This window comes from Eubalaena glacialis, chromosome 9, assembly GCF_028564815.1.
Source record: "Eubalaena glacialis isolate mEubGla1 chromosome 9, mEubGla1.1.hap2.+ XY, whole genome shotgun sequence".
Classification (NCBI taxonomy): Eukaryota; Metazoa; Chordata; class Mammalia; order Artiodactyla; family Balaenidae; genus Eubalaena; species Eubalaena glacialis.
Genome location: NC_083724.1, coordinates 18278385 through 18297410, shown reverse-complemented (window position 1 = coordinate 18297410; position 19026 = coordinate 18278385). Strand labels below are relative to the sequence as shown.

The 19026-nt window shown below is 43.5% G+C and overlaps 1 protein-coding gene across 5 annotated transcripts in view; it reads right to left on the bottom strand.

Moving 5' to 3' along the window:
* Nucleotides 1-19026, bottom strand: part of ASTN2 (astrotactin 2) — a 909948-nt gene that overhangs the window by 461724 nt on the left and 429198 nt on the right. For 4 of the 5 annotated variants that reach the window (XM_061200030.1, XM_061200026.1, XM_061200028.1 and 1 more), the window contains exons 8-10: nt 11853-11937; nt 11263-11337; nt 10377-10514 (exon numbers count right to left, since the gene is read on the bottom strand). In XM_061200030.1, the coding sequence (XP_061056013.1) occupies nt 10377-10514; nt 11263-11337; nt 11853-11937 (298 nt within the window). The remainder of the gene's footprint in view (nt 1-10376; nt 10515-11262; nt 11338-11852; nt 11938-19026) is intronic. The other variant, XM_061200027.1, reaches the window with a different exon arrangement.

Here is a 19026-nt window from a genome sequence, read left to right as displayed (position 1 = left end):
ATAACAATCTTCCCATCTGAGTCAGTCTGTAGCCTCAGAAATCCTCCCAACTTAACATCCTAGGCAGCCCCTGCCCATTTATCTGAGTTGGCACATGAGATGTCTGCTATCTGCCATCTCTGATTTAGTCCAACCTCTCAGGCAGATGGATACACAGAAGCCCAGGGAGGATCTTGAAGACATGGGTTGGACTAGATGTTCAGCTCATGGTCCCCCCACTTCCTTCTATGGCTGTGTCTGTACACTGAGATCCTGTCCCCTCATCACAGGTGACTAATTGAGAGGTCAGCTCCTAACTCATGCCAGGCCAATAGACAGATTCCTTCTCTAGGATTCTTCAAACTGCAACTCAACGAAGAAAAGCATTCATTCTTTGGTGGTAGGAGTACAATAGTCTTGGAAACTCATGACTAACACAACCCCACTATGGGGGTGTGAGTGGGGAGGAATGAAGCCATTGTGGGATGATGCAGAGAGGAAAGTCAGAATCCTAATGTTGTATAATTCCCTCAACCCCCCTCATCTCTGTGGCTAAGCTGATCTTTCACCCTCCCGTGGCAGCCTTCCGGTGCAGTTGCCATTAAGCTAATTTGAACTGGGTTTCTCTCTCCTGAAACCAAAAACATCCTGACTAATAAAGAGCAGAAAGGGTTTCCATGCAACAAGTGGGAGGAAGACATGGTGTCATGATGATGGAGTAAAGGTCTTGAGATCAGAAGCCTTGTGTTCAAATTCCAATTCATCCTCTTATCAGCTGTGCTATTTAGGGTCTTAGAACATCAGCTTCTTCATCTGTGAAATGGGGGGGGAGGGATAAAAATAGCCTTGGCCTTGGAAGATGACTGCAAGGAACACATATGAGATGCTATATAAAAGCCTCTGCCCAGTCAGGCATGCCCAAAATGCTGCTTCTATTGCTGTCTTCAGTGTGGAGTCAGGACTGAAACTCAGGCATCCCAACTCTCAGCCCAGTGTACTTGCCAAAAACGCATACGTTTATGTGTCTTTCTCCCTTCTCTCTCTCTTTTTTCACTGAAAGATCTGCAGTCCCATTTCAACATCAGAAGTCCCATTTGAAAAGTGTTTAACTTCTAATGCAGATACACCAAGTCGTTTCTCAGTTTCACTGTATCTACAAAGCCTTCCATAATTCAACATCAAATATTTATTATTACATTTATTAAACTTTTAATAATTTAGCATCTCCTGCGTGTAAGAGAGAAGCTTAGCTAACTGGTTCCCCTTTATCCAACTTGGGTCACTTCAATATTTATATTCCAAAGTCTCCATTTGAGTTTCATTTAGCAGAGGCTGTGCCGTGGGCCTCTGCTCCAGCTGACAGTGCCTGCTGCAGCCTCCCCAGTGGCAAAGACTAACAGAAATCTGGTGCTGAACGGTGTTTGAAGAGATTTACTGAGCCTGGGCAGAGACTCATCCTAATAGACTTCACTTTTATTAAGATCACGAAACTAAAATGAGGGGAAATATATATGTCGCTGGGCTCACTGGCTGAATGACAGGCAGCAAGGCTGTGAAGGGATGTGAGTAGACAGCAAATCCATTTGGTGGGGAGTGTGGAGGTCTTTATATTAATGCTTCTCGGAGGGGCTTCATTCTCCTAAAAGAAGGGAGGGGTGCAGTGGTGCAGGGCAAATTCCAACGCCCAAATCCCATGAGCCCAGCTGTGAGTGCCAGACAGATGCCCTATTGCCCCCAAAGTCTCCCCTGACCCCCATCTAATCTTCCACGAGCACGGAATGGACTTCCACACACACTCAATGGGCTAAATGGTCAACAAAGATGAAGACAAAAAGTCCAATGCGCCTACCCCTTAATCTTGCAGAGAACCCCTCGCACCAACGGTAGCCAACATTTACTGAGCTCTCACCTAATGGGTTGAATTCAAACCCTGATTCTGCCACTCATTGCCTGGAACATGGTGGGCAAATGATTTAAACTTCTTGTGCCTCAGTTTCCTCCTCTGTAAATAGTAGTAACTCCATCATTGAGTCATTGGGAGGAATCAGAACTAATGTATGTGAAGCGCTTAGACAGGGCCTGATACAAAGTAAACGGTCAGTACATGTGAGTCATGATTATATCTGACTACAGGGCTAAGAGTTTAAATGTATTATCTCATCAATTTGCAGAAACATCCAAAGATACAATAGCAATTATCATCCCCATTTACAGACAGGAAACTGAGGCTTAAAAAGTTTAAATACCTTGCCCAAGGTCAGCTAGTAAGTGGTGGAGATGGGATTTGAACTCAGGTAGTTTGACTCCAGAGCCTTCACTATTCTCTTTGCCCAAATCTCCCTTCTTCTGTGTTTCAAGCAGGTAAGTGGGTTGCCTGTTGAAGTCCTCTTGCCCTTTGGGAAAAGAACGTCTGTGTGAGTAACTGGTGAAGCAGGGGAAAGTGGGGGAAGCTTCTTGGGGCTGAAACTGTCTAATAAGGGCTGCAGAAGCCCACCCCTGTCTCAGCATCTCCCTGGGAAGGGAAGTATGCTTCTCGGTTGCCTACCATGCAAACACACACACACACACACACACACACACACACACACACACATAGAGTCACTTATTTGCAAAAGCTGTCAAGGTTGTAGGGAAGGCAAAGGCAAGAAGTCTGAGTTTTACTCACCTCCAATAGGAGGGAGCATCTTGAGTATCAAATCACACAAGGCCTCCATTATGGGGCTCCCCCCACCGGAGGCTCTGCTGCCCTGGGCCTTCCCATCCAGGTGTCCCAGTGTGACACGTCACCTGCCTTGGCTGAGCCTCACTCCTGCCTACCCCACACACCCTGATGCCCCGCTGCTCTTACCCTCCCTTACTTCTGCTGTTGATGCCTAAGGAGATCAAGAGGAATGCAGGGGATCCCTTCTGTGTCCACTTCTGGGCCTCGAACTACATCTTTTATCACCTTAACCCAACTGCATCATACAGTGATTTCCTTATTTGTACTAAAATGCCGACTAAAACTTCAAAAACTTCCCACGATAGGGTACCCGTTACGTGTCAGGTGCTGTACTAGTTACTCTATCTACATCGCGTAATCCTAACAACAACCGTCTGAAGGAAGCACAACAATCTCTGTCTTCCAGGTTCAGAAATGGAGGTTGGAAGAGGTAAACTGACTTGGCCCAAGGAGTTCAGGGAGCAATTGTGGTGCCAGGATTCGTATCCATATCTGTAGGATTACAAGCCTATGCTCGCTTTCCTATACCCTCTTCCCTTTCTGGTCTTTACATTTCCAGAGCCTACACAGTGTCCATCACACAGGGAAGTACCTAGAGTGCTTTTGTTGAGGGTTTCACCTTAAGACGGATGGCCCATGTTTCCAGAATACACTGTAACCGACTTGGGGTACTGCCTGGGCAAAAGCCAGATTCTGATATCTGTAGCATCTGCACAGGAGCATCTGCTGGGGGCGCTGGAGTGGTGAATAAACTCTCCTCAAGTGCCCTCAGAGTCTTTGCTGTCTCTAGGCCAGGTGGCCCAGAACTGAGGAAAGAGGGGGAGAGGGAGAAAATAGCATGAGGTTCCGTCTCCTCTCTTCTTCTCACTGTATTCTCTGCCACGTGCCCCTTGGCACTACCCACAAGACACCTGGACCATGGAAGCTCCCGCATCAGGCTTGCCACTTCAAGACCCCATGCCTCATCCACAGAGCGGACATCCGTGGGTTTTGCCTTTTGCTGTTGTTGTTGTTCAGCATCCGTTTGCTGCCTGTCCTGATTCCCCCCTGCTTTCCCCCTATCCTACCTGCAATCTCAACCCACAGGGTAAAGATCCCCCTATCCTTGCTGGTTTGAGAGTGGGTCAGTGACCCAGGTCTGGCTAATTTCAGGCACTGATTTGGGATGTTGGCAAATGTCCCCAAATAGGCCAAACAGAAGCATCATAGCTTAGAGGTGAGGAGCATGGAGTCAGGAGTCAGAGTCTCAGGATTCAAATCCTGGTTCTGTCACTTACTGGTTGTGTGACCATGGGCAAGTTATAAGACTCGCTGTGCCTCAGTTTCCTCATGCATGTAATAAGGCTAATAATGGATAAAGATTAAACGAGTTCATTTCAGCAAAGCACTTGGGACAGTGCCACATAAGGAGGAGCTCTCACTGCTGTCACTCAGTGCCAGGACTTTTGCTTAAAGCTTGGGGAAACAGGACATCTCTTTACTCTGGCAATGCCCCACTGAGGCTGTAAGCTTGGAGCTGTTGGTGAGAGTGTGCCCGAAGAGCACGTTAACCCAGAGGAAGACAGAGATGAGGGATGAAGAGAGACAGAAATACTGAGTCCCAACAACACTGTAGAGCATATAAATCCCGCTGGACCCAAAGCCCTTGTCACCCTGGAGTTTGCAAGCCCTTCCATCCTTTGTTTTCTGTGGCAGCCAGGTGAGCCTTTCTTTCTTTTGCTGCCTAGTGCTTTAGTATGCATATGTTAGTGGGCATTAGAATCATCTGAGGACTTGTTAAGCCAGATTACTGGTTAAACAAGATTACAAGACCCACCTCCAAAATATCTGATTCAGGTTTTGGGTGACGTATGCGTTTCCTGCAGCTGCTGGAATAAATCACCACAAACTGGGATGGCTTAAAACCACCAGAAGTCCAAAATCAGTACTGTGAGGCCAAAATCAAGGTGTTAGCAAGGCTGCACGCCCCCATGAGGTTCAAGAGGGAGAATCTGTTCTTTGCCTTTTCCGGGTTCTGGTGGCTGCTGGCATTCCTTGGCTGCGGTTGTGTCACTCCAATCTCTAGTTCCCTCTTCACGTTGCCGACTCCTCTGTGTGCGTTCAATTTCCCCCTGCTTCTCTCTTACAAGGGCACTTGTAATGGTATTTAGGGCCCATCCAGATAATCCAGGATAATCAACCTACTTTAAGATTCTTAACTTAATCCCATCTGCAAAGACCCTTTTTCCAAATAAGGTAACATTTACAGGTTCTAGGGACTGGAAACTGATACCCTTGGGGGTCAATGTCAGTCTACCAGAGATGGAGTCTGAGAATCTGCCTTTCTAACGAGTTTTCTGGTGAAGCTGAGGCTACTGGTCCAGGGACCACACTTTGAGAACCAGTGACTTAGTGACTTCCTGCTAATACCTTGCAATTTCGCTCAGAGGTCCTCTCCTCTGTGAGGCCTTTCCTTTACCTCTCAGGTGAGTTTAACCACCTCCTTCCTCCCTTGGGTCCCTTCTCTGCCCTGAACTTTTCCTCTAACCTTTGCAAGGGTCACAAAGTGCAACACTGTTTTGTTTGCAATTTTGTCTCAATGCCTCAAGATCTTTGTCTTAACATTTCTCTGTCTCTGATACCTAGCCTGGCACATGGTAGGTGTTCAATAAATTCTTAGTGCTTGGAATCGAAAGGCCAAGAGAACAAGGAACTCTTCTTAATTCTATCCAGAACTAATTCAGTGTGAAAATTGTCACCAAGTGAGCAATGCTGGCTTGTATCCTGATGTCCCATTATTCTTTCAACATTGTGTAGGAATTAACAGTGTTTCACCATTTCATTTTCATTGATTTGAGATCACAGAAAAATCACTCAGGGGCTCCAAAAGCTGGGCTTTGCAGATGATTATTATTCCAACCATAATAGCAATTCTTGCATCTCTCTTATAAGAAGAATCAGCTCTTGGTGAAATCGTGAAGAAGGCCCAGTGTGTAGCAATAAGGGTTGTTTGCCATGTTCTCTCTCCATGAGTATCTTTTATTTCATCTCTCAAGTCAGTCTCTTGTTCCGTGCTCCTTACTACACCATGAGATCCCTGAAAGCCAAGGTGGGTCTTATTCATCACAGTATTCCTATGGTACCTGGCACAGTGCCTGGCACAGAGGAGGGGCCCAGCTAAGGTTTTCAGAATTGAAAGGAATCCGCACGCAATTTAACTAGAGTTCGCTCCTCCACCTTTGTAGCTGACATCATTAGTGTCTCGAATGCTAAAAATCTCATTTCCAGCAGCTTCCTGCTGGAACGGGCTGAAGAATGGGAGCTGTCCAGGGGAGAGTTCTTTTCCTTGGCCCTTCAACCCTTCATACTTGAAAGCCTTCTCTCCCACCTTAAATTCCACACAGACAAATCCTATGCACAATTCAAGGTTAACTGCCAATGTTCTCTCTCCTGCAAATAACTTTCCTAATTCCTTTGGTCAGGAATTCATTCTTCCTTTTCCATCCCCAAGGCACTCTATGTGTACCGCACATGTGCCTCTTCATTCATTCTGCAAATATTTCCATATGCATAAAGCCGCTAGAACTACCACACCGTACTAGATGTTATATATTCACTTAAGTCTTCCTCAAATCCCATGACAAAGGGATTAATGCGAACTCTCAGTACTAAGACCCTATCGATTTTAAGGTATGTCTTAGATTGGATGTGTCCTTTCAGCAAAAGAAAGAGAGAAAAATAACAACAAACATAATAACTGATGCTTCTAGAGAGTTCACCATGTGCCAAACTCAGTACTTTACATGTATTATATCTTTTAATTCTCAGCACTCCCCTATAGGGCATAGATAGTCTTCTATCCACGTTATCCACAAGGGCCAACAGAGCTTCAGGAAAGCTCGTGCAGGAAGCAAGTGGTGGAGTTGGGATTTGAACTGACGCAGTTCAGTTGGGCTCTATAGCCTATGCTTTTTAAAAAAAAATGAACACCCTTACCTAATAAACTTTATGTTTAATCAACATACGGCATGCATAGAGAAAAGTGTGCAAATCATATCTGTACAGCTTGATGAATTTTTACAGAATGAACACCCCCATATAACCACCACCCAGATCAAGAAATCAAATATTACCAGCACGCTGGCATGTTTCCCTTGAATCACTGGCCCCTCCATCACCCAAAGGTAATCCCTCTTCTTTTTTCTAACATCCCAGATTAGTTTTTACTGTTTTTGATCTTTATTTAAACATACGTATTCATTTGTATCTGGCTTCAATAATTCAATCTTATATTTGTGAAATTCATCATTGGTGACGTGTGTGGTGGTTGTGTTCATTAATCCTGAGCATTAATAACATTCTGCTGTTTTGTTTTATTTATCTACTTATTTTATTTATCTACTATCTTGTTATTGATGGGCATCTGTGTTTTCTTCCCCCAGCTTTATGGCAGTACAAACGAATGCCACCATCAGTATTCTTGAACATATTATTTGTGGTATCCTATTTGTAGGATATGTAGATGTTCAGCTTTAGTAGATACTGCCCAGTAGATTTACACAGTGGTCACACTAACTTACGTTCCTGCTATAAAGGTACAGTAGTTCAGTTGTTCCATATTCTCACCAACATTTATTATCATCAATTGTTTTGGATTTAGACACCCAGGTGGGTTGAGCCTTTACTTTTGACTCTAACTTGCTCTGCCTCCCCTAGTTTGAGATTCCATACTTTCAGAGTAATCTGTCACAGACTTAAAAAAAAAAAAACCAGAAAAAACAACAACCGGGAAAGCACCTTTTCATTTTCTTTCCCAATCCTATTGGAATGCTTATCTCTTCCTTTCTGACGCTGCTTTTTCCTTTAATCTCTCAGTTGTGATTCTGTGGCATATTATTGGCTATCTATAATTATGATCTATTATTTATTAATTTCTAACATAGCATCTGACTGAAACTTATTAATTCTTTGAATGCCCAGGATATGCTTGCCTGAGTGGTGTCATGTCAAACAAGGTTTATTAGTGCAGCTTGGAAAACGCAACCTACGTAGCATGGATTCTTTTGAATGGCAATGATTGCAATCTTTTATCTACCCTTGCAGTGAAACCAATGGGTATGTGAGAGGTAAGATGAAGATAAGACTTAAAAGGCTGTCTGCAATTGCTCCAAGCCCAGACAAAGACGTGTGGGCACCCCAAGCAGGATAATTTAGTGACCTAATCAAATCAACATTCTTCAAATATTTGAAATACATTTCAAATATTCTTCAAAGGGTTGAGAAGAAGGACCCATAATTGCAGAACATCATCCCCTCTCCCATCCTGAGCAACTCTGCTCTGGTCCCAACTCGGCGAAGGCACACCCTCCATGTAACCAGGCACAGCATTTTTAGCAGTTTAGAGCATCTAATTGTTACTGGATCATGCCCTTCAAAGGTCTCACCCCTTTCAATTTATTACAGTATTTCTTCCAACTACAAACAATATTGTCACTGAAATAAATTCTAGTACTATACTTTCCTCAATTTTGTTTTAATATTTCCAAAGATGTTTCAGAGTCCCTGTAGGTTGACATTCTGTTCTTCTCCATATCTGGTTTGCTGTTTAATGTAATAATTCAGATTGGAGCAGAAAAGGCAACTGAATTATTCTACAGACCATGGTCATTCTCAGCAGTATGACACAGTACTCAAACTTCCTGACTCTGCCTTCCCCACCATCACGAGTTTCTACTTGAACTCTATTGTAGTGGGAATTGAATTTATCTAAAATTGGTAATCCTGTACCTTTGGGAGTATATTATGTACCAGCATTTACACATATTATTTAATTATTACAACAATTCTTGGGAGGTGTTTCAATGAAATAGTTAAGAACATGGGTTCAGGAGGTGGAGAGATCATGGGGTGAAGCTTGGCTTCAATACTTACTAGTGAAGGGATCACCTTTATGCCTCGGATTTTATTTTTTTAATTTGTAAAATAAAAATAATATTAGCATCACATTTGGGGTTGATGTAAGAATGTAATGAGATAATGTTAGTAAAGGGTTTGGGAATGATCAATGGAGATGAGTTATTATTATTAATTATTATTATTATCATCATCATATTCTGTGAGGTAGGCACTGTTATTATCCTCATTTTGCAAAGAAATGGAAAGTTAGTAAGCTGCATTTGGCCAGAATCATGTAGCTCATCCATGGTAGAGATAGTACTGTAACCCAGACCTATTTGACTCCAGAGGGAGTGTTACTATCAGCCAGTCTGACATTTATAGCTTCACTGAAATCACACATTCAATGTCAACAGTACAGAACTCTGAGGAAAGCTAGTAGAGACCTTTTTTCAGTCGATTTGAGACACGGTCGTAGGGTCTCTTTGAGAATAATCCTTCAACCAGATGGTCTTTTCTCCATCTTTAAAATATGTAATGCAGAGAAACCTTAGCACATGCTTTACTAAAGTCTCACTGACCTCAATTCTATCAAAAATGGAAATAATGGTAATTTGCCATGAATCAATTTGTGTGTGCATGAAACCATCTTAGTTCTTAGTAATTACCACTTCATTTTCTAAGCGCTATCCCTTTAATTTTCTATCCTTTTTAAAATTACCTCTTTGGAGAAATACCAATAAAAAATCATGCTGTGTTCATCCCTCCATGAAATGTTGAGAAGGTGAGAATAAATAAATTGTAAAGCAAGAGACGTGGGTTCTAGGAGCTTCCTATCAAGATGCCATGGATATATGATAGCATCTTAAATTCAAAATGACCCAAAGACAGCTAGACATTAGAATAACAGTCACTGGAAGTATGAGGGCCATGCTTCCATTTTCCAGTTCAGGAGCTCATAAGCTGTGTACAAGCCAGTTCCAAAAGTAAAATCAGAGTCCATTTTATGTAACATTTAAATTCTAGAATTCTTCCCTTAATCAAATTGGGAGGGGGAAAAAAAAAGAACCTTCATTAGAAAGCTCCAGAATAGTGCTAGGATCAGATCTAAGACCACTGGTATAATTAAATCAACAAACATTTAGTAGCTGTCCGATATGTACTGGGAACTGGGGATTACAAAGCTAAATAAGTTATTTTCTTTGACCTTGAGAGATTCGCCACATAATAGGACAGAATGATATGTAAGCAACTAATTAGAACACAGTAGAGTCAGTCTACAAGGAAGTTAACTACAAGGTGCAAAACGTGTAAGGAAAGATGTAATCTCCATCCCTTCATGAGTAAAAAACAAATTCATTTGACCTTGACATTTCAAACCTATGGATTAGCCCAAAATCTGTTCCCGGTATCTGAGTCATGAGAGAAAGCACCTCATTCTCCAATCTTTTACCTTCATGACTCTCCAATATACTATTAAGTAATCGTCTTTTATAAGAGAAGATCATTAAAGATCCCAGGATGAGCCAGAGAATGTGGTCGCCTCTCTCATGTTTTATATAAACCCCAAAGGAAAGTAATTATGTTGAAATATAAAGGCACTGAGGCCCACCATGGAGGTCACTTTCAGGAATGTGGAGCATGGCATATTGGACAGTGTTTTTTATATATCGACTAGGCAACTGCCTACTTCAACAACATGAAGAGTACTTTTCCACAGGAGTTCCTGAGATCCTGAAACAGAGGGGCTTCCACGGCTCTAAGAAGCCCGTGGTACAGGTGCTGGAGATGACATCCCTACCTGACATCTGCAGGGTCTTCTGTGACGAGCACATCGGTCTTGCAGCTGGCCAGGGGGTTGATGGACAGCTCCACGGGTGGGACCACGAAGCTTTTGCTGACAGGAAGCCAGAGTCCTTGGCCCAAGCTGAAAGTAGACCTGCAATGTAAGAGTTTCCATTGGGGGACTCCCTGGGAAGCAGAGACAAAACAGAAAAAAGGGGCCCCTCCACCCTTCCCTTCTAGAACCTTCTCTCACTCCCCCACCCAGCTGAGTCCCCTGCATTCTCCAAGGCATAATGTTGGCCAACTTTGCCCAGACTTGGATGGTCACTTCTTCACTCTGTTAATCATTTAGCCCATGCACTGTTCTATATTGCTAGTTTTATTTTCCTGAGTTTAAATCCTGATTCCCATTTACCAGTGGGCTTTGTGAGGAGAGGAACTATTTCAGCTCCGCTTTCCCAAGCAGTCCTGATAGCCAGCAGGAGGACCGTAAGTGACTGCTAAGTCAGCAGGGGCAATCTGCACAAAGGTTAAGAGCACGGACCCTGAATCAATTTCAACCAAAATCTGACTCCCAGTTATGCCACTTAATTTGCTGTGTGTCTTCATCAGCTTAGGTATTGACGTTTCACACAAGATTTCATGGTAGTGGCAGGAAGAGGTTCTATGGCTATAGAATATTTTTAAACCACTGGACTAGATAATCAGTAATGTCTCCTCCAGTTCAAGTATCCCAATTTATGTCTATACCAGACAAATGGGAATTAGATTCCCAGAGCAACCTGGGCCATTGCATCCCGGAAGTGCACAGGCTCGATAAACTAAGGAGGTGCGTAACTACACCTCCCCATTAGACCCTTCTCCATACCCCAGCGTCATGCCCCAACAGACTGTCAACTCACCTGAGAATCTTTTCAGGGGCTTGCTCCCCTGTCACCAGATCATAGCCCCTCTCAAGTGTCGTGTAAGGCCAGGGTCTGTGGGAAGAATTGAGACAGGGAAAGAAAAAGGGATAGAAGATGCTATTAGTCAGAAGCAGGTGGGATACATATGTGGACACTGCTTGGAGTAGCTTTACAAACAATCAAATTTTGCAGAGGTAATTATTGGGTAAGACTATTTATATTATAAAAGGCTCCATTTCACCGAAGGACTCAGCACTTCAAAGTCCACTTTGTCCATTTTGGAGATTATGTATAAAAAACCCAATTCTTCTTCATTAGTCCACTCAAGAGAGTGGTCTTTGATTACCTATGGTTTGGGAGGGTGAGCTAAACTTCAGCCTTTGTTCTCTAGAAGATTCATCAATCATGTACCTGTAATACTAAAATGTGATTCAGTGGGAAATAGGATTCACTTTCCATCAGGCTTTGCAGGGACACAACTGTTGCAGAGGAAGAGTCCTCTTTGTGGAGCAGTTTGGGGCCTCTGGTAATGCCACAGGGAAGGTGGGCCCTCCACTGTCTCCGCCCTGATGTCCTTGGCCACTCACCCTTCACTCTGTCCCCAGTCACTGCGCACACACAGGTGTCTGTGAACCGGGTCAGGGGTGTAGCCTTCATGACAGCTGCACTCTCCTGTAAAAGAGAAAAGGATCTTGTGAAATACTGCCTGCCCTTCTTTCTGGTTTCCTTGTTTTCTTAGAAAATAAAGCAAGGTGGCTAGTTGTAGAAAAGGTCATGGAAAGAGGGTATTCTGGTCTACCTGCCACTGTGGTTAATAAAGAGTTTATTCATTTGTTCATTCACTCACTTATTCACTCAGCAAGCCCTGACCACACCCCCTGCCAGGCTCTCTGCTCAGCCCTGGGGATGCAGAGGTCAAAGGTACAACCCAGATGCTGAAGGAGCTCATGGCTTAACGAGGGAAACAGAAAGTGACCTGGTGGCTACACATGGAAGTCCTATTTTCAAATATTTAAATTATGATAAAGTACACTTGCACGACAAGTGTAATCAGGAAATTGAATTCTCTCCACCTGAATGAACTATTCATGTTCATTTGTAAGCCCCAAAACAAATGCCACCTCCTCCAAATACCTCTGATTTCCCCTTTTGGAAAAATTATTTTCATCTACCATCTCCAGATTTCATTTTGTTTTGTTGTTGTTTGTTTGTCTTAATGGTTTGACTCTCCTCTTCCCTCCTCCCCTCATTTCCCCTCTTGTCCCTTCCCTTCCATCTATCCATCCATCCATCCATGTATCCATGTGTCATTGTTTTCTGGCCATGCCTTACACTTGGTTGCACACATCCTCACTAGCATCCCACACTGCCTTAAGTATATTTTCCCATTAGCCAAGCTCATTCTGGGGGCACATGTTTTGTTTCCTGGTGTATCTTCAGTGTTCAAAATTCTGGAAGGGTCCTACCTCCTTGCTACTATTAGTCTTGCTTCACTGCACACTCCTTAAGATTGGGGGATATTTTTTGATTCAATTAGTTGTTAGATTTTCCTAAGATGTATTTGTGGAATGTTCCCACAATGCTTTACCAAAAATAGATTCCATTAAAAAACCAAAAATAGATTCCATTAAAAAAAAGCTTGTGAAAGACTGTACCATTCCTTAGTGCCAGTAGAGTATGATTCTTCATGAGGGTGATAACGTATACAGTTTTCCCTAAACTTATTTCACCTTGGAAGGCTTGCTGGTGAAACAAATCACAGGATTAGTGTCCTGTGGAACATACTTTGGGAAACACTGGTAGGAAGTGCCCTGGCTGAACTCACTTCATAGAACAGTGCAGGTACTCAACGCTGTGAGTTGAATGAATAATTAACTATCTATGGCTTTGATCAATTTCCAGACTACTGCTGTCACGTTGCCATCTTCCTCATCTTCTGGTAATCACACTCATGCACATACCCAGATGCACCTGCAATTCTTCAGTCCTACAGTGATTCTGGTTGGCTTGACCCAAGCGTTTTCAAATTACGTTTCATGGAAACGTCTAGCTCAATGGGGGAGATTTACGGACTTTGCACCTTTTAGATTTTAATGTTCCTTAAAAAGTTTTATTTTAAAATCTCTTTAATAATAAAAAAAAATGATGGCTAAACGCTCAGATATTACATGCTAGAGTTGAGGACACTGAAGGGCACTGTCACTTTAAGTCTGGTTGCCAGGTAAACAGATTTTACGCAGGCCTCATTAAAAAAAAAAAATCTCCTGTCATCTTTGTTTCACTGAAGAGGACCCTGAGACTGTGAGTCCAGGTGCTAACAAGCTCATGCTTTTTACAACTTCAAGTCTTGTGAATCAGGATTTTCTCAACCTCGTGCCACCAAAACAAAACATAGCAGTGAATAAGACGCTAGGGTAACACAGTTCTACAACTATCGCCCACAACTCCTGATTTCTAAGTGTTTGTATTTATGGAATAGCCTTATTGTTTTCACTGATTTGCTATAAATGTTATACATTTGACCTTATACGAAGTATTCCGAGTGTCAACAGTTTAATTTGTTTTATGCATTCCAACGCTGCTTAATCTTTGTATGTCCAGCACCAGCAAGTACCTGGCAAACAGCCTGGGCTTAGTAAATGTTGGTTGAACTAAAAGAGTAGTAAGACAGAATATGGAGAAAAAAATGGGTCAGAGAGAGTATTCACAATATTCAGAATAAGACTGTTAAAAGGAGAAAGAGAAGAGAAAGAGAGAGATCTACCTTTCCCCTTCTCTGGATACCTGGTATATAAGGGGGCTGCTTGCAGGCAGGGATGCTGTCTATAATTCTCCTCTCCAATAACATCCCAGGGTCTTCCACCGAACGCCTGGGCTGTAAGTACGTATAACCTAATGGACTGATTGATTGTTGCCAGAGGTAAGGAAAATGGACGGAAAGAGCTGAGATCCTTGAGATTTGGATGAGAATAATCGACCAAAGTGGGAGGGGTAGCAGTCACTAATGATGTGTTAAAATGCAGCAGTCCCTTCATGAAATATTCACCACTTTAAACACGTCTAATATTAAAGATTAAAAGTCCTGGGATTTGTCCTCGAGACTCCCAGGACTGATTTATGATCTGCCACAAGCCACAGCCTTCATGATTCATAATGGGAGAGGTAAAGTGGTTACCTCTGGCAAAGGGACGGGAAGTCGGGCTGGGGTGAGCCAGGAGCATGGTGGGAAAGGAGGCTCTTTCTCCTCCAGGGAAAGGGCTGAGGTTCCTGTCTCTCCTCTCAGTGACTCAGGACAGGGCACAGGTCATTTTTTTCCCCTTTCCCTCCTTTTGGGAATATTAGTGAAAATGAGAAATCTACACAGAAAAAGGGCACTGCTGTATTTTTCTCTTTTCGTGTGTGCTTACTAGGCAAGTTTCCCCTGCCTTGGAACGGATCATTAATTACTGCCGCTCACTGTACAACAAATATGTATTTTGCAAATGAGAAGCATCCACCCTGGAGGCTGTGTGGAGAACAGGAAGTCAGGCAGAAGGAAAAGCACATGAGTGCTGGAGACACACAGAACTGGGTTCCAATCCTTACTTTCTCTCTCCCTAAGATGTGTGGTCTTGGAGAGGAAGTTACTTCATTTTTTGAAGAGGTCTCAGTTGTCTCATCTATAGAATGAGAATGACAGTTCTGCCAATCTCTCAGAGCTGATATAAGAATAAATTGAAGTACTGAAGGGTAAAGCTCATGGCTCATGTAGAAAGTGAGTAGATGCTCAACAAATTCATTCCCTCCTCTTTCCCTTACATTCCAAGATGGCAACTGGGTTCTGACATATGCTGACACATTAACTCTACGGACACTGGATAGGTAAGCTCCTCCTTGCTGGGACTTAGTTTCCCCATCTGCAAAATGGAAGCTTGGAATAGATGTTCATCAGTTCTGGGCCCCAGTGAGAGCCAGTCATTTCCATTGCCTTTCCGAATCGCTCACATCTAGTTTTCTGAATACCCTTTGTTTTAACCTTAACTCTGATCACTCTTAGCAGTTGGGTTGGGTGCCTCCAGCAGGACTTTCCCTCAATGCCATGACTGTTGGCTTTATTGGCCCCCATTTTCCATTTTGCTGGCTCAGCGACCTCTCTACTATTCACAACCAAGCATTTACTTCTTGCAAGATGCAAGCCTCTGACAGTGGGAGCTGAGGATTAACCCCTTCCCTGGGGGAGTCCCATCCTCAGTCCTGCCTTGGTATACCCAGGGCAGCCAGGCTGCTGAAGATCAGCTCTCCAGGGACATACGTTTACACGCTTTCCCTGTGCTGACTGTGAATGCCCGCGCTCCCTGACTCTCTCACCACAGCAGATGCTCCCTGGAAAAACGGATGGGCCCCATCTTGCTCACCACTGCATCAGCACCTGCTGCCCTACCCAGTACATAAATAAATGAGGGGGTATCCTTCACAATAGTAATGTCTATGCCGATAGGATAGGGACTTTTTGCCTATTTTCCCCACTAAACTGGGAGTCTCTTGATTGCGGAAACCTTTTCTTAATCATCTCCATATCCTAGTAGTTAGTATCATGCCTGATGAAGGGTAGGTGACTCATTTGTTGAATGAATGAATGAATGAATGAATGAATGGGTGAGTGAATACGTGAATTAGTGCATACATAAATATACGGTAATCATCGTGAATTCAGGCTGAGTTCCTTTAGCATAATGATGATTCTGCTGAAGACTGGAAGAAACTTTCTTACATCCATGACAGGTATTTGCCAAGGAAATGGAAAGTGTAAACATGAATGCTGATGAAATGGCTAAAACAGAATTTCTATTTCACATCAGAGTAGAAAAGGCTCATAAAGATCATCTAGTTCAAATCTTCCCAGCTTCATTTTTCAGATGGGGAAACTCTGGCTCAGAAAGTGAAGACATTTAGCCAAATAACTGTAATAGCCTCTTGGCCAGTCCGGATTAGCACCCAGGACTCCTGGTCATTACCTCAGCGTCCTTTCCACTACACTAGTGGTCTCAGTACTTTAATACACCCAGCAACATTTTCTTGCATTTTTTTTTCTTTGTACGCCTCTGACATTTCTGAGTTTCCTATAATGTATCACATTTAAAACCAGAAATTATTTTTTAAATATGATGATTTTTAAATACCCTTAACACCTTAAAAACATATATTTATAAGTGATCGATAATGTAGACCTTAACAAAGAGTTTAATCTCTTCGTTAAAGCGGCTCCCATAAGGGAATTCAACTAAGTGGATTTTCATTGTGCTAGTTACTAGAACTCTATATTATCAGTTATGGATGAGTTGCATTGGTTTTAAAATATTCACCCGTTACGTCTCTCAAGCCCCATTTATCGAGTTCTCATTTTATGCTACATGTGTTCTCACTCCATAAACTCTTGGGTGAGAACAACAGAATCCCTCAATTATGAACAATCTGAGTTTCTCTTGTGTGGGGCTCCCCTAAACCACTTCAAAGCAGACGGTGCCTTCGTGCCAATCATATGAAGCCAGCGGACTGGTGAAATAGTTCAGAGTGTGTGCCCTAGAATCCTCTTGTTTTGTCCTGGATCTGCCACTGAGAACTTGCATGAACTTCAACAAGTTGCTTCACCTCTCCGAGTTTGTTTCTTAATCGGTAATGAGGCTGATATCACCTATTTGCTGGAAGATCGGTGATGCATTTGAAAAGTCCTCAGCACAGTCTATGGCTTACTTCTCCTTGCTGAAAACGTCATTAGCTATGTCAGTTTTTTGGTTATTTTTTTTTCCTGGACAGGAGGGGCCACTTTAGCATCTTGTTTTACTGGAAAGAAAAGGTGCTTTCTAGATGAACGATGGTCTCAATTTCAAGGTTTGCCCTGTGCAAAGCAAAGCGAAAGGAACCTCGGTTTCTTTATCTGTTCGTTTGGGGCAGCTTGAATGAAATAATCTCCCAGCCTGGTCCCCTGTTCTCAGAAACACCTGTTGCCTTGGTCTATGGTCTCTTCTAGTGAAGGACACACAAGTACTAATAAGGGCGTCAGCCAGAGGGTCTTGCCTCTTCTGTCTTTCACAGCTCAGAGGAGCTCGTTGCCTGCCTGTGAGAGTACGAGATAAGTGCAAAGACTTCTTCCCAATCCCACCCGGCTGTCTGACTCCCCTCCTCCCACCCTGTTATCCCCTTACGATTCCATTTTCACTTGCTTCCGACTCAGTCGTCACTTATCATCACAGGCCAGGGACACTGGCTGCTGTTCACTTTCCTATTCACTCTTCTTGTCGCTGCAGCTTGAAAAGGCATCACCCTGGGCCTCAGAACAGTGAGTGTGCATGGCATCCTTTCCTGTTCTGACTCCGACGGGGCCCCCTTGCACCTCTGCACTTCTGTGTCGCTGGAGCCCAGCTCAGGGCCAGGCATGCGGTGGGGGAGGCATGGGTTGGGCATAACATGACGGGGGGTGTGCTTTGTGCTAGGAGTGGTGGAAGACGCTTGACATATGTTATTGCATCTCATCTCTCAGGCCATACCCATGACTAGTACCAGGAGGAAGGCACTCTGTCCTCACTGTAAAATAAGGAAACTGAAGCTCAGACTCAACTAGTCACTTGCCCAAGGCTGTAGAGTCAGGTCTTCAAAGCTCCTGCTTTCATACACTCACAAACATCACAGCAATAAACATAACCACAAGGGCAAGAGCAAGGGGAGTTGCCTTTAATTTGACAATTCTCATGAGCGAGACACAGGGGTTAGGGAAGAAGAGGCAGCTCCAACCCACCCACATTGAAATTGGCATCCTGCTGATTTCTAAAATTCCACTATAACTAAAGGTTAAGAATGCTCTTGCAAATAAGCCCTGTCCAAAAGTAAATAAAAAGTAAATACTTTATATATGGATTGCATTGAATTAATAGGACCCACATAATGAAGTGTTGTTGGGCTGATTTCTAGCTAGCAGGGGTAAGCCTCAAGGGAAGCATCATACCTTCTGTTAACTGAGTATCTACTATGTACCAACCTTACCCAAGTGATTTTTGACATCCATGACAACACTGGGAGGAAGATGTCACTGGCTCCTTTAAATGATATGAAACTGAGGCTTGGAGAGAGTGAGTATGCTGCCGAGAATTGTGAACAGAGGAGCAAACATCCAAGTCCAGGACGTTTCTAACTCCTTCCCAAGCCATGTGATGGCTCTCTAAGAGGACATGCTTTCAGAGAGTCTAGACAGGCATAGGAGATCAGGGGGTGCTGAAGGAAAATTTGTCCCGTGGTAGACTGAATTATTGGTGTCAAGTCCTCATTTCTCTAGAGTAGTATTATGCATTCACATCCTTGCCATGCCTGATTGTGAGAAGAATGAGATTTCTTCCCTACCCTGTCTTCAGGCTTGGCTTAGGACTTGCTTTGGCCAGTGGGTTGGTAGCAGACATGATGCGAACTAAAGTTTGAACTGTGTTGTGGCTGGGCTTGCTCTCTTGCATTCCTACCTCTTGCCATGAGAAAACCACATTCCAAGCAGTGGCTGGTCCAAGGAGGATGAGGGTTACATAGAACAGAGTGGACGCAACCTGAACTTGGAGCCAAGTGCAGCTGAGTCCCAGGTGGATCAGTCCACCCGGACGTGGAACAAAGGGGAAGACTGCTTAGAGCTGTGGACAGTAAATACCGTGGTTCTTGTTACGCAGCATCAGTGTAACGAAAGCTGCCCAATGCACCTTAAACCTGTTACTTCCCTCCTCCCAACCTGGAAAAATCTCTGACTGG